The sequence below is a fragment of the Gopherus flavomarginatus genome, chromosome 5 (assembly GCF_025201925.1).
Source record: "Gopherus flavomarginatus isolate rGopFla2 chromosome 5, rGopFla2.mat.asm, whole genome shotgun sequence".
NCBI classification, from domain to species: Eukaryota; Metazoa; Chordata; order Testudines; family Testudinidae; genus Gopherus; species Gopherus flavomarginatus.
The window spans coordinates 94,365,096-94,377,104 of record NC_066621.1 but is presented as its reverse complement, the minus strand read 5'-3'; the positions used below and the strand labels follow the sequence as shown (position 1 = coordinate 94,377,104).

At 41.5% G+C, this 12,009-nt stretch overlaps 1 protein-coding gene across 10 annotated transcripts in view; it reads left to right on the top strand.

The window, feature by feature from the left end:
- The window catches only part of DPF3 (double PHD fingers 3), a 247,737-nt gene that overhangs the window by 154,173 nt on the left and 81,555 nt on the right, over positions 1-12,009 (top strand). For all 10 annotated transcript variants that reach the window (XR_007774468.1, XR_007774469.1, XR_007774467.1 and 7 more), the window contains exon 4: positions 6,070-6,197. Coding sequence is in view for 7 of the 10 variants with exons in the window: in XM_050953565.1 (XP_050809522.1) it covers positions 6,070-6,197 (128 nt within the window). In the remaining 3 variants the exon portion in view is untranslated. The remainder of the gene's footprint in view (positions 1-6,069; positions 6,198-12,009) is intronic.

The window sequence follows — 12,009 nt, the reverse complement described above, 5'->3', positions numbered from 1 at the left end:
CCAGTTCATTGTGAATTAAGTTATGCGTATTTAAGGGTGGAACGTACTGCTGTTTTGATAAACACAGATATTTTAACTCCTCCTTCCATTTTGAAGGACCTATAAAAATGTGCTTCTCTTGGAAGTAGCAAGTCCACTAACGAACAGACCCAGAAGTGATGTTGACATGGACGATTGTTCAGATTCTGTGTAAATAAGTGTAAGGACCTTGATGCTTATACAGGTTGCTGCATTTAACTAGTAAACAAAAATATCCATGTTGTTTTAATCACTATGAAAGGGACACAATCGAGTTAAAATCAGAAATTTAAATTGTAATCTCTGTGTGTGTGTGTGTGCGCAATGTTTATCTGTATCACCAGTTATATCATAGTTAATTAAAACAGAAAAAAGACTTAAATATACAAGTATTTTTGTATTTTATTTAGCTTTGACATTGAAACTAGACTGGTCAAGTTTGCCTCCTATATCTCATGCAGTAGCCAGGTATTGTTGCATTTGAAATTCCAATGGTGAGGAGATTTATATATAAAGTGTATTGAAATTTCTATTTTAAAAACACAAAAACTTGTATTCATATTAGTTTTAGTAGCAGCTTTCGGGGGTAATAAAGTTGAGGTACTCTCAGAGACTGAGATGTCAGAAGCAGCAGCATTGGAGCAAACTGATGATTAAAAATAGCTACTGCTCTAAAGGATTGGAGGGCAGCAAATATTGTTACCTATATTCAATTGAAGGCTAATCTAGGGAACTACAGACCAGTAAGCTTTACATCTGTACTCGACAAATTGGTTGAAATAATAATTAAAAATACAATAATGCAACATATGGTAGGATCTAACCAGCATGGTGTTTGCAAAGGAAAATCATGTCTCTCTAATCTCTTGGAAGTAGTAAAGTAATGGAAAAAGGGGAAGAGGTTGATGTAGGCCTGAGACCTGATCACCTCCCTTCCCATATTAAACCAGCCTTGGATGAAACTCAGGGAGTTCATCACTAAAATTGAAAAAAAGAATTTTCTGCTGCTGATAAAGCACCCCCCCTCAGAAATGTCCCTAAAGAGAGTTATAACCACCAAGGTTGTAAAGTAGAGACACCCAGGCCCTGGGAAATAAGGGCGGATACAGAAAGAGACTCAACAACTTAGACTTCCAAAAGGCCTTTGAGAAGATCCTGCATATGCAGCTACCAAAGAAGCTAAGTAGTTACGGGGTGAGAGGCAAAGTATTGTCACCTATCAAAAACTGTCAAGGAAGGAGAAAGCTAAGAGTAGGATTAAATGGTCAACTTTCATCCTGGCAAAAGGCTACCAGCTGGGTGCCTCAAGGTTCTGTACTAGGTGCCTGGTTTAATAAATCAGCTGTATGGAGTAGCGAGGTTGCAAAATTGTAGATGACATAAAGTTCTTTTTTGGTTGATGATCCCTGTGTGTATTCCACTGTGGGTATGCATGCGCTCCATGTGCCTGAGGGTGGAAGATATTTGCTACATGTCTGTTGGGCTGCACCTGTGCCCCTCTCCTTTTGCTGCAAACCGAAAATTTAAGAGGTGTTATGGGCCAGCCTCTTCAATTCCTGTGAGGAACTTCAGAGGGACCTAAACAAGCTAGTTGAATGTGTAACATGATCACAAATACGATTCTGTGTCCATAAATGCCAGGTAAAACGCATTCGAGTGAAAAATTTGAACTACTTGTACACCTTATAGGGTTCTAAATTAATCCAGGAAAGGGATCTGGACATCATTGTAGACAGCTCAAAGCTGACCTCTGCCCAGTGTGCAACTGTGGTCAAAAAGCAAATAAGATGTTAGGATGCATAAGGAATGAGATGGTGAATAATATGGAGACTATTATCATGCCTTTACATAAATCAGCTGTGCAGCCTGATTTGAAATACTATGTGCAGTACTGATCCATCTCTAAAGGGTATTGCAGAGTGAGAGGGGGTTCAGAGAAGAGCAATGAGAATAAGAGGTATGGGAAAATTCTCACATGAAGAGAATTGGAAAGATTGTTTACCGCAGAAAGGAGGTAAATAAAAAGAGGATGTGATAGAAGTATATAAAATAATGACTGGTATAGGGAACTTCTGGTCTCTCTATCTCATAATACAAGAGGAAATGGGCACTGAATGAAATAAAAGGTGGAAAAGTTAAAACCAATAAAAAGGAAATAATTTTTCACACCAGGTGTAATTAAACTGTGGAACTTACTGTCATTGGAGGGTGTTGAGGCCAAAAACTTAACTAGATTAAAAAAGGGACTGGACATTTATATGGGAAACAAGAATATCCAGAGTTGTCATGATAACAAATATTTTGGACAGGATATTAAACTTCGTATTTCAGGGCTTAACTATTAAAGATCAGGATGACACCTGATGTGGGGGGCAGATTATCCCACATCTGCCTACTGTGGGGTCCTTACACCTTCCTCTGAAGCATCTGGTGCTGACTATTGTCAGAGAAAGGATATGGGACTAGACAGATCTCAGTTCCTGTGTTTGTAAGGCCCTTACTTTGCCCACAAAACCTAAATTTGGGGCCTAAATCTACTTGTCAGTATCTCTTTTGGTAGGGTTACAGGGACTAAACTGCAGTTTGACAACGTTTATTGAAAATTCCTGTAGAATTTAACAGGAGGGAAACCATTAGGGTTTAATAGAAATTATTCTACGAACCTGATAGTATTTAACAGAGAATAAGATCTTTTCTGCAGGCTGATTTGAACCTTCTTTCAGACTTCTGTAGCTGCAATGTAATTCTCTATTATATTATCTAGGCGGGTTCAAAAAGCCTGATCACTTTCTATTACATTCTCTATAGGACACTTCCTTAAGGGTGTGAAAGGACAAAATGATATGAGGAAAGGAATTTTCTTTTGTGATTCTCTGCATTTTGCCACGTCTTTCAGCTCTAGGCTTTCCACCACAACCACAGTAAAATATACCTTGTAGTGCAAGCACACAGGCTGGGTAACCAAGCTGGGGACTGGAAAACTGAGGCATTAGCAGTTGAAGTCCCAGTCCAACCTGTGCTTTTATAAAGGTTTCTCCCTCATCCTTGTTGTGTAGCCACCCTCTCGCCATCCGGCCCTGTACATCTACTGTGTTATACCGACTATCCATCTTCCAGAAGGATTAAGTTTAGTTCCTTTCAGAGCTCTTTTTAAGGTCAACTCATTTATCATGAAGGTGTTAATGTTGGATGATATGAGGCTTCATTTCCTCCCCACCACCCTGTCCCCAGTGTGGACCAACTCCCGCGTTCTGTCTCTACATGCTCCATGCTTGAGTCACCGAACAGTTTGACTGCTAAGATGGCCCTGAAATGTGAAGCTAGGAAAGTACTAAAAGAGGAGAGAAAGCAGTGGTATAGTGGTTAGTGCACAGGACTGGGAGTCAGGTATCTTGGGTTCTTTTTCCATGTCTTCTGCTCACTCCCTATGTGCTCTCACACAAGTCATTTAAATTCTCTGTGCTTCAGTCTCCCCATTTGTAAAGGGGGTAATAATACCTACCTCGCAGGGGGATGGTAAGTTTAAAAATTTAAAAGTGCTCTGAGATCCTAAATGGGAAGTACTGTAGGAGGGCTGAGTATTAGTTGCAGTAGCAAGTAGCCATACTACAGCAAACAAGTATGTTTTTAGAAGGCAGCTGACCTCCTTGCTGTTAAAACCCTGTATTTTCCATGTTAGGTTTAATTTTAAATTTCTCTGTAACATACAGGTCTCACTTTGTGTTCTTGGTTTAAGATTTAATATGGGTTTTGTTTAACTCCCTCCCCCATTCCCTGTTCTAATGCATTTGTTTGCTGAGTGTATCAGAAGCCAGAGACAGATGTAGCTTGTCAGCATGAAGACATGTGTGTTACTGATGCCCTTGAGTTTGCTTGAAGCTTCACCTTCACTTGCAAAATGTCTGATGACCAGCTGCAGTTTTCAGTCCTATGAGGTCCCAAAAACAATACTAATGCCCTTTTGCACCCCAGCACAGAAACTGAAATCAAATCAAGACCATAGGGAGATGTTATTATAGAGGTGCTTGAGCGACTCCTTAGTTAAAGCTGTGTTGAAATTCGCATTTGAATCAGGACTAAAATCCCTCTCTTTCCCTCTGAAATATCTGAATTTAGTCTCCAAATTTAACTCACCTTTCATGGACCAATTGAATAAGGAAGAGGAGAAGGAGGGATGGATCAGAAACTCATACAGGGAATTTCAAGCTGACCCCTTCTCCCACATTTAAGGGATCAGTTTTCCTCTTTTTACACCTCAAGCATCACAGGAGAGAATCTGCATCATAAGCAGTGAAACCTGGTAGAAGGTGGTCCAGTGGTGGGAGCAGGTTGAGAACTCCATTCTCAGAAATCCCGACGGAATAGCTTGGCCTTTCCTTTGATGAGAAGTTGTTAATTCAGTATTCCAGCTTCCATTCTGAGAGTCATTCTGGGAAAGTTTCCTCTGGACAACCCCTCCCCTCCCCCCCGCTGAGGTTTTGGGGTTCTGCTTGGCTTGTACTCTGATTCCCTCTCAATGAGTGGAATAGTTTTTGCTGTGGCTACAACCCACATTCTGTGGTCTATTGGTTGAGGGTAGGTCATGCAGTTAGCTAATGTCCCCTCTCTCCAATAAATTGGAGAGAGTACTTTGCAAATCCCTTATCCTCCACTTTGGCTCAGGGAACCCCACATCTTTTCATGGCTTTGGGGTCCCTGACAGACAGCTGCCATTCTCCAGGGGCAAATGGTTCCCCTAGAAGTAATTACACACCTCTGCACCAAATGATGATAATTCATTATTTGTATTGTGATAGTGCCTAGGGGGTCACAATTTCAGTGTGCTAGGCACTGTGCCAACACATAATAAAAAGACAGTCCCTGCTCTGAAGATCTTACAGTCTAAGTATATGACAGGAGATAGGAGGTGGATACAACAATGAAATGAGGGGGTACACAGTGAGTTGAAAGACTAGGACACAGCAGTGAAACCAGGACAGCAGATACTGATTTGTAAAACATCAGCCCTTGTTCCTAGTTCCTTCCCAAACATATTTGCATGGAAAGAGGAACCTATCCTGGAAGAGAAGGAGGCTTGAGAAGGGTGGCCATGGCAATGAGGGTGCCCCATAAAAAGAGGCTACAGTGGGATTATGCTAGTCAAACTCCTATGTAAATGGAGTAGGAGATGGAATTCTTCCCTGCATGTATTTTAACACCCATGCTGTATTTTTCTGACTGCGGTACTTGTTTCACAATCCAGTGATAGCCCTCCAAAAGTAGCATACTGCCGGCTCTTTCATCTGTGTGCCATGTGGCATCAAGCTTCCTCATTAATCACCGTGTTTTTTTAATGGGGGCACATGCTCCAGGCAGTGGGAGAACTAGAGTTAGGGTCCTCCTCACAAGGGCCGGCTCTGCAATCCTTCCTTACACAGAGTAATATTTACTACTGTAAGTAGTCCCATTGAAGTCCCTGCGAGGGTTGTAGACTCTGGGCCTCAATAAGAAAAGTGGGGATCAATATTTGGTTGCACATCCCCTCATTATTTGTATTAATTCTCAGCAGTCTCCCACTTGTATGATCTCTCTCTTCCCCCTTTCCTACCCCTGGAATATTTGGTTCTTGGCCCCTGATGTAAAATGATCCTGTACACAACTGAGTGTTGTGAACTGTGCCAAATATATATATGTATATATACACATTTCCTGTTTTTTGGGGGAGGACCTTAATATTTTTAGCTACCTGCTCTAGGAAGCTATGCGGCTTTTCTTCCCATTTGGAGTATGGGGAGTTCATGTAAAAGAAAATGGTTTTTGTTTTTATTCCCCTACAAGATATGTCCAGCCTTCCTTTATTGCAATCCAGCATAGCAAATTGAAAAGGTCCCAGAGCTTCAGCAAGCTAGAAATGAATCTCCTGTTTGGAGGTTAGGTAAAGTACTTCTTCTTCTTCTTCTTTAGGATGGGAATAGGGTGAAGAGCCAGGCAACCTGCTACCTATCGTCTTGCTCCCTCCGCTGTGCAGTTTTGCGCAGGCAATAGACATAATCTCTTTGTTTTGTTTCTCAGAAGTTGATCTGCCTTTGAAGAAGGATGGGTTCACATCAGAGGGAACCACACTGGAAGCCTTGCTGCGCGGGGAAGGGATTGAGAAAAAAGTGGATACTAAAGAGGAAGACACTATACAGGAAATCCAGGTAAAAAAGTGCATTTATATTGGCCATGCCTATGTCTCCGTACTGGGACAGCAGGGCTGACTTTAAGATTTTACCTTTCATTCTCCAAACCCAAACCATTTGTATCTTTTGCAATTTGTGTCTTTGTGTCAGAATGCTGTATTAATGCATGGTGATATCATACCCATGTGTCATGGAATATCATGAAACCCTGACACTACGTTGTGATGCTCAAAATAAATTCAGAATGTTGTATAACTATCCAGTAAAAGTGTCACAAGAATTGGGACTGCCTGCTAAGTTCTTAATGGCTTGCAACCCAAACATGGCAGCATTGTACTTGTGAGATGATCAGCTACGGCGACTGACTAGTGGAGAGAGATGAGTCCAAACCATAAACTGGATCTCAACAGCCTCAAGCTTTGGGAGAGTTCATATTTTGATCTTAAATTGGGCCCATAGCTACTGATTTAAAAAAAAAAGTAGCACTGGTCAGTCTGTTTTCTTTGTCCAAACAGAATGTCTGAAAGCAAATAGCATTAATGTTTTTTAAAATTCTTCCATCTTTAATAATCCCAGTCATTATTAGTAACAAAGGCAGGGAAAACTTTATTTGTATCTTGCCATTATCCCTTTAAATATTAAATAATAAGGATTGCCTTCTGATCATTTACCAATATTAAAAGTAAAAACCAGTTGCTGGTCTCTGGTATAGCTAAAATCCTGCTAATCTAAGGGACTACTGGAAGAGTTGTATGCAATATTCAAAATGAAATCTTTGACTCTGGCCAGTTTTGTTGAGGTTTGCAAACCTTTCAGGGAAGTAGATGCAAATTTTGAATGAGCTGAAGGCAGCATTCTGAATTAATTTACACCGATCTATGATTTCTAGTGTAACTCGCGTGAAACCGGCAAAACTTGGTGATTTTGGCTGAGATTCAAGTGTTGGGATTTGTTCCTGAAAGCTGAAGCAAAACTCTAGTATGTGGCCCAACAGAGATCAAAACTGAAAATCATGAGCATCAAATCTGCATAGCTCTGGTGTCCAATCCTGCAGCCCTTATGCTTGCGAGAAGCCCCACTGAAATATCACCTATGTAAAGGCTACAGGATTAGAGCTACTAGTGACACATATAAGGAAACATTGTACATATACATGTCTACATTTGCAAAAGTGACTTGTGATTTTGTAAGCCTCAGTTTTGGAGTGTCCAGCTTGGAACACAATAAAGGGACCTGATTTTTCAAAAGACAGATGCTCTGCACCTTGGTGCATCCAAAATATAGGTAGGGATTTTTAACCTGTTTAACATCCCTTTAAATGAGAATCTTCTTTTCTGTGGGATGGAAAATTGCCAAAAGGGAAGCATTCCATGTTCACAATGAGGTCTATGCGAAAACCCTCCTTTCCCTCCCCCTTTCTGATTCTAATAAACTCAAAGCCCTAAAGACTCTATTACAGCAGCTTCCAAGGGCACAAGAAGTCATGGTACAGCATCCTTATGAATGCCTTTGGATGCTGCTGTGCAATCTGAGCTCCCAGGTTTTCCCCGGCATCAGCCTGAGGAAAGAGACTTCAGAGACAGCAGAATTGACAGCAGTCTTGGCATCACTGCATTGCAAAGTGGGGAGGGGAGAAGTGTCTGTACAAGGAGCCTTCAGCTGTACTCTCTGAGCTGTGACCTGTCTTATGGATGCCGGTTTCATCATGGAGCTGATGTGAGAGGCTTTCCTGGCTGCTGTTTCCTGTGCAAGTGCAGCTTTGTTGGATTCAGTCTGCACAACAAGTACTTTAACCATAGCTCACTTTCAGCAGGTGGTAGGGATTGTTGGAAAATTGGAGGACAAGATCATCAATAGTTCTTTGTGCCCATGCAAAGGTATAAGGGAGGATAGAATATGTGTTGTGCAAAACTCCCTCTTACTCCTCTGCGTAGGCTACACATTCTGCTAGTCTAGCTTGGGAAGGTCCAGGAGGAAGCAGTCTGTGTGGGGCTGCTACTCCTCCTCCTCCCATGCAGGTGTGAGATGGTGGACAGAGTCATAATTCCCTCCTTGATCCCAGCTAGGAACTGCCCTTAACTATGGGCTGAGAGTAAATTTTCACACTAGCCCTTAATGTGGCTTGGGAGAAAAGCAGGGACTCATTGCTTACCTGCATTGAAATGTGGTGAACTGGAAGAGTGATTTGGAAGGACAGAGTAGGAAAATAATAGATATTTTGCTAAAAAAGAATACAGATTGCCCCTCTTAAATAGGTGCAGTCACTATGGGCCAGATGTTCTTCTGCTATTTACATGAATTGAGATTTGGCCCCAGGTGAGATCACTGTTGAACCAATGCCTCAAGTGAGGTGAAAACGGCATCATCTTTTGGAGTAGGTTTAAACCAGAGTCTCTGATCAGTCTTTAAAAGTTGACCTGGCATTTTCCACAAAAATTAGAAGCATCACCTGGCATCTTGGCCATGCTACATGCTGTTAATTGGTCTACCTACTTTAAGTTTGCCCTGCATTTTCAACTGGAGAAAGTATTCTACACGATCCCTCCTTAACGCTGTTGTATAGTGTTGCTGGTGAAGAATGGAGTTGCTGGAGTTGAAAGGTACTGTGAAAATGGAAGATGTTATAAGTAGTTTTCCAATTTTTTTACATAACATTTATCTCTTCAGGAACAAAAATTCTTTAGTCGTCCCCTGGACTTTAAAAGTATGAAGTCGCCCCTAACAATGTATGTAACTGTGTGAATTTTGAAAGAATAATTGTAAGTGATGATGGCAGTCACTTAATGTTTCCCCCTTCCAGGAACTAAAATTATGGGAGAAGACCAGGACTCACAATAGTTTTGATCCCATAAATGGCCCTCTGAGGCATTAAAAAAAAGAAAGAAACTTAAATTCCAAACCCTACAAATATTAGACTTCCCACCAAATTCTACAACTTATTTAAACTTTTTTAAGAGACACCATGACAGATATAGCAATTTCTTGCATATCCTTGGGAGACATTATTAAATTAAGTTTAAGTATCTTTGGTGTCCATTATATTAAATGCAAAGTTTGTGTATTATTGTGAAGCCTGGGAGTTCAAAGGACTGTACTGAAAATGTGCAAGCAAAAAAGGACTTTTGGGATAGTAACTGTGAAGTGGATTTCCTGGGTGATGCCTAAGGAGAGCTTAAGGTCAATTCCCCAGTTCTGGTTATGCAAAAACCCAGTCTTTTGAAGCTATGCCCTGAAGAAGGAAGATTGCTAATTACCTAGTCTCAGAGATTGGAGAGCAAAGGCCCAGGCTGTATAAAGAAACAGCTGAACTGCTCTGCCTGGGTTCTGGTTCTGAATCTGATACAATTATGAACTTGTAACCATGGGGAAAACCCAGTTGTGGGTTTTGAAGGGCTGACACCTAGCAGAGCCCTTGTTAGAGTTGAGGGGTGATCTCTGGTAAGTTTTTTAGCATGTGTGCAGGTTCTTTTGTTTTTAATATGTTTCTCTGTAATGCTTTCACTTTAAGAATAAATGTGCTTGCTTAGAAAGAGTTGTGTGGTAACATATAACTGTGGGCAACACGGGAATGAGTGAGATACAGGTCTCTGCCCAAGAGAGGTGATGGCTGGGAGCTGGAACCCTAGAAGTGGTGCCCTTGGTGGACCAGGGAGGGGGAATAAAGGTGCAATAGCCCTGAAACTGTGACAGATACTGTCCAATATCTTGGATCAAAAATTTAAATGGATAAGATTATAATAATATGGTGTAGGTGTTCCTGCAGATTCTAAATCTCTTGTCAGTGAAATCTCTCTGTGTATTCTCTCCCAGCACCCCCAACAGTCAATGCCTAAGGTCCACAAGGCTCAAAACTAATGTATTCTGCTCCTATTCTCCCTCTGCTGGCTCTGTAGCAGCTTTTAACTAATAATAATCTGGGAGACACGATAGGTCAGAATTTGGTAACAGATTACAAGTCCTTTCTGTCACCTCTAACACAGTAGTTTGAATCCATTTCATGGCTGAATGATATTGCCATCTCAAGACTTAGTGGTGGCTTGCCTGACTGGAGCGAGGGGTTTCAGACCAGCTCCTAAAGAATAGGCACCCACATCATGACTGATGCTGGGTGGACCCTTGTTTGCGCTCTTAGCAGAGATGTTAAGGACTGAGTGGGTTATGAAGATTGAATAAACCTTTCACGTCAGCAGGAGTTTGCTCCAAATCAGTATTGGGGGGAAGCTTGCACTGTCACTGCCTGTGCTATATCTGCTTTGTGGATACTTCCAGAGCTACCAAATGGGACACCTTTCCCCAAGCATGGAATTCTCAAAAACAGAAAAAATTAACAAATCCCAGGCACAATTCTGCAAGATGATGAGCAACTGCTACTCCCATTGACTTCAGTGGGAACTATATTTGCTCAGCACTCTTTAGAATCAGGACCCCTTATTTCCAGAGCTGTATAGCTACTTACGGTACTGGTAGCCCAAAAGGATATTAATTTCAAGGGCCATTAGAAATGCAGAAAATGAATGTTTCACTAAACAGGAAAAATTGTAGATTACAAGGGAAAGAAACGTTGGTTTACAGCTTCTAAGAGTTAATTTCTGAAAAGAAACTCCACAACCCCACTCACACCCCCATAGACTGTGTCTTGCTAGGGTCCTGGGATGTCAGCCTTCAGACTGGTATTTCTCAGGATCCATTTCCCTGAGAAAATGAGGGTGGGTGAGGGAGGAACTCTCTAACTCAGGGGTCAGCAACCTTTCAGAAGTGGTGTGCAGAGTCTTCATTTATCCACTCTAATTTAAAGTTTTGCATGCCAGTAATACATTTTAACGTTTTTAGAAGGTCTCTTTCTATAAGTCTATAATATATCGATTCATAGACTCTAGGACTGGAAGGGACCTTGAGAGGTCATCGAGTCCAGTCCCCTGCCCTCATGGCAGGACCAAATATTGTCTAGACCATCCCTGATAGACATTTCTCTAACCTACTCTTAAATATCTCCAGAGATGGAGATTCCATAACCTCCCTAGGCAATTTATTCCAGTGTTTAACTACCCTGACAGTTAGGAACTTTTTCCTAATGTCCAACCTAAATCTCCCTTGCTGCAGTTTAAGCCCATTGCTTCTTGTTCTATCATTAGAGGCTAAGGTGAACAAGTTTTCTCCCTTCTCCTGATGACACCCTTTTAGATACCTGAAAACTGCTATCATGTCCCCTCCCAGTCTTCTCTTTTCCAAACTAAATAAACCCAGTTCTTTCAGCCTTCCTTCATAGGTCATGTTCTCAAGACCTTTAATCATTCTTGTTGCTCTTCTCTGGACCCTCTCCAATTTCTCCACATCTTTCTTGAAATGTGGTGCCCAGAACTGGACACAGTACTCCAGTTGAGGCCTAACCAGCGCAGAGTAGAGCAGAAGAATGACTTCTCGTGTCATGTTGACGACACACCTGTTAATGCATCCCAGAATCACGTTTGCTTTTTTTGCAACAGTATCACACTGTTGACTCATATTTAGCTTGTGGTTCACTATGACCCCTAGATCTCTTTCTGCCATACTCCTTCCTAGACAGTCTCTTCCCATTCTGTATGTGTGAAACTGATTGTTCCTTCCTAAGTGGAGCACTTTGCATTTATCTTTATTGAACTTCATCCAGTTTACCTCAGACCATTTCTCCAATTTGTCCAGATCATTTTGAATTTTGACCCTGTCCTCCAAAGCAGTTGCAATCCCTCCCAGTTTGGTATCATCTGCAAACTTAATAAGCGTACTTTCTATGCCAACATCTAAGTCGTTGATGAAGATATTGAACAGAGCCGGTCCCAAAACAGACCCCTGC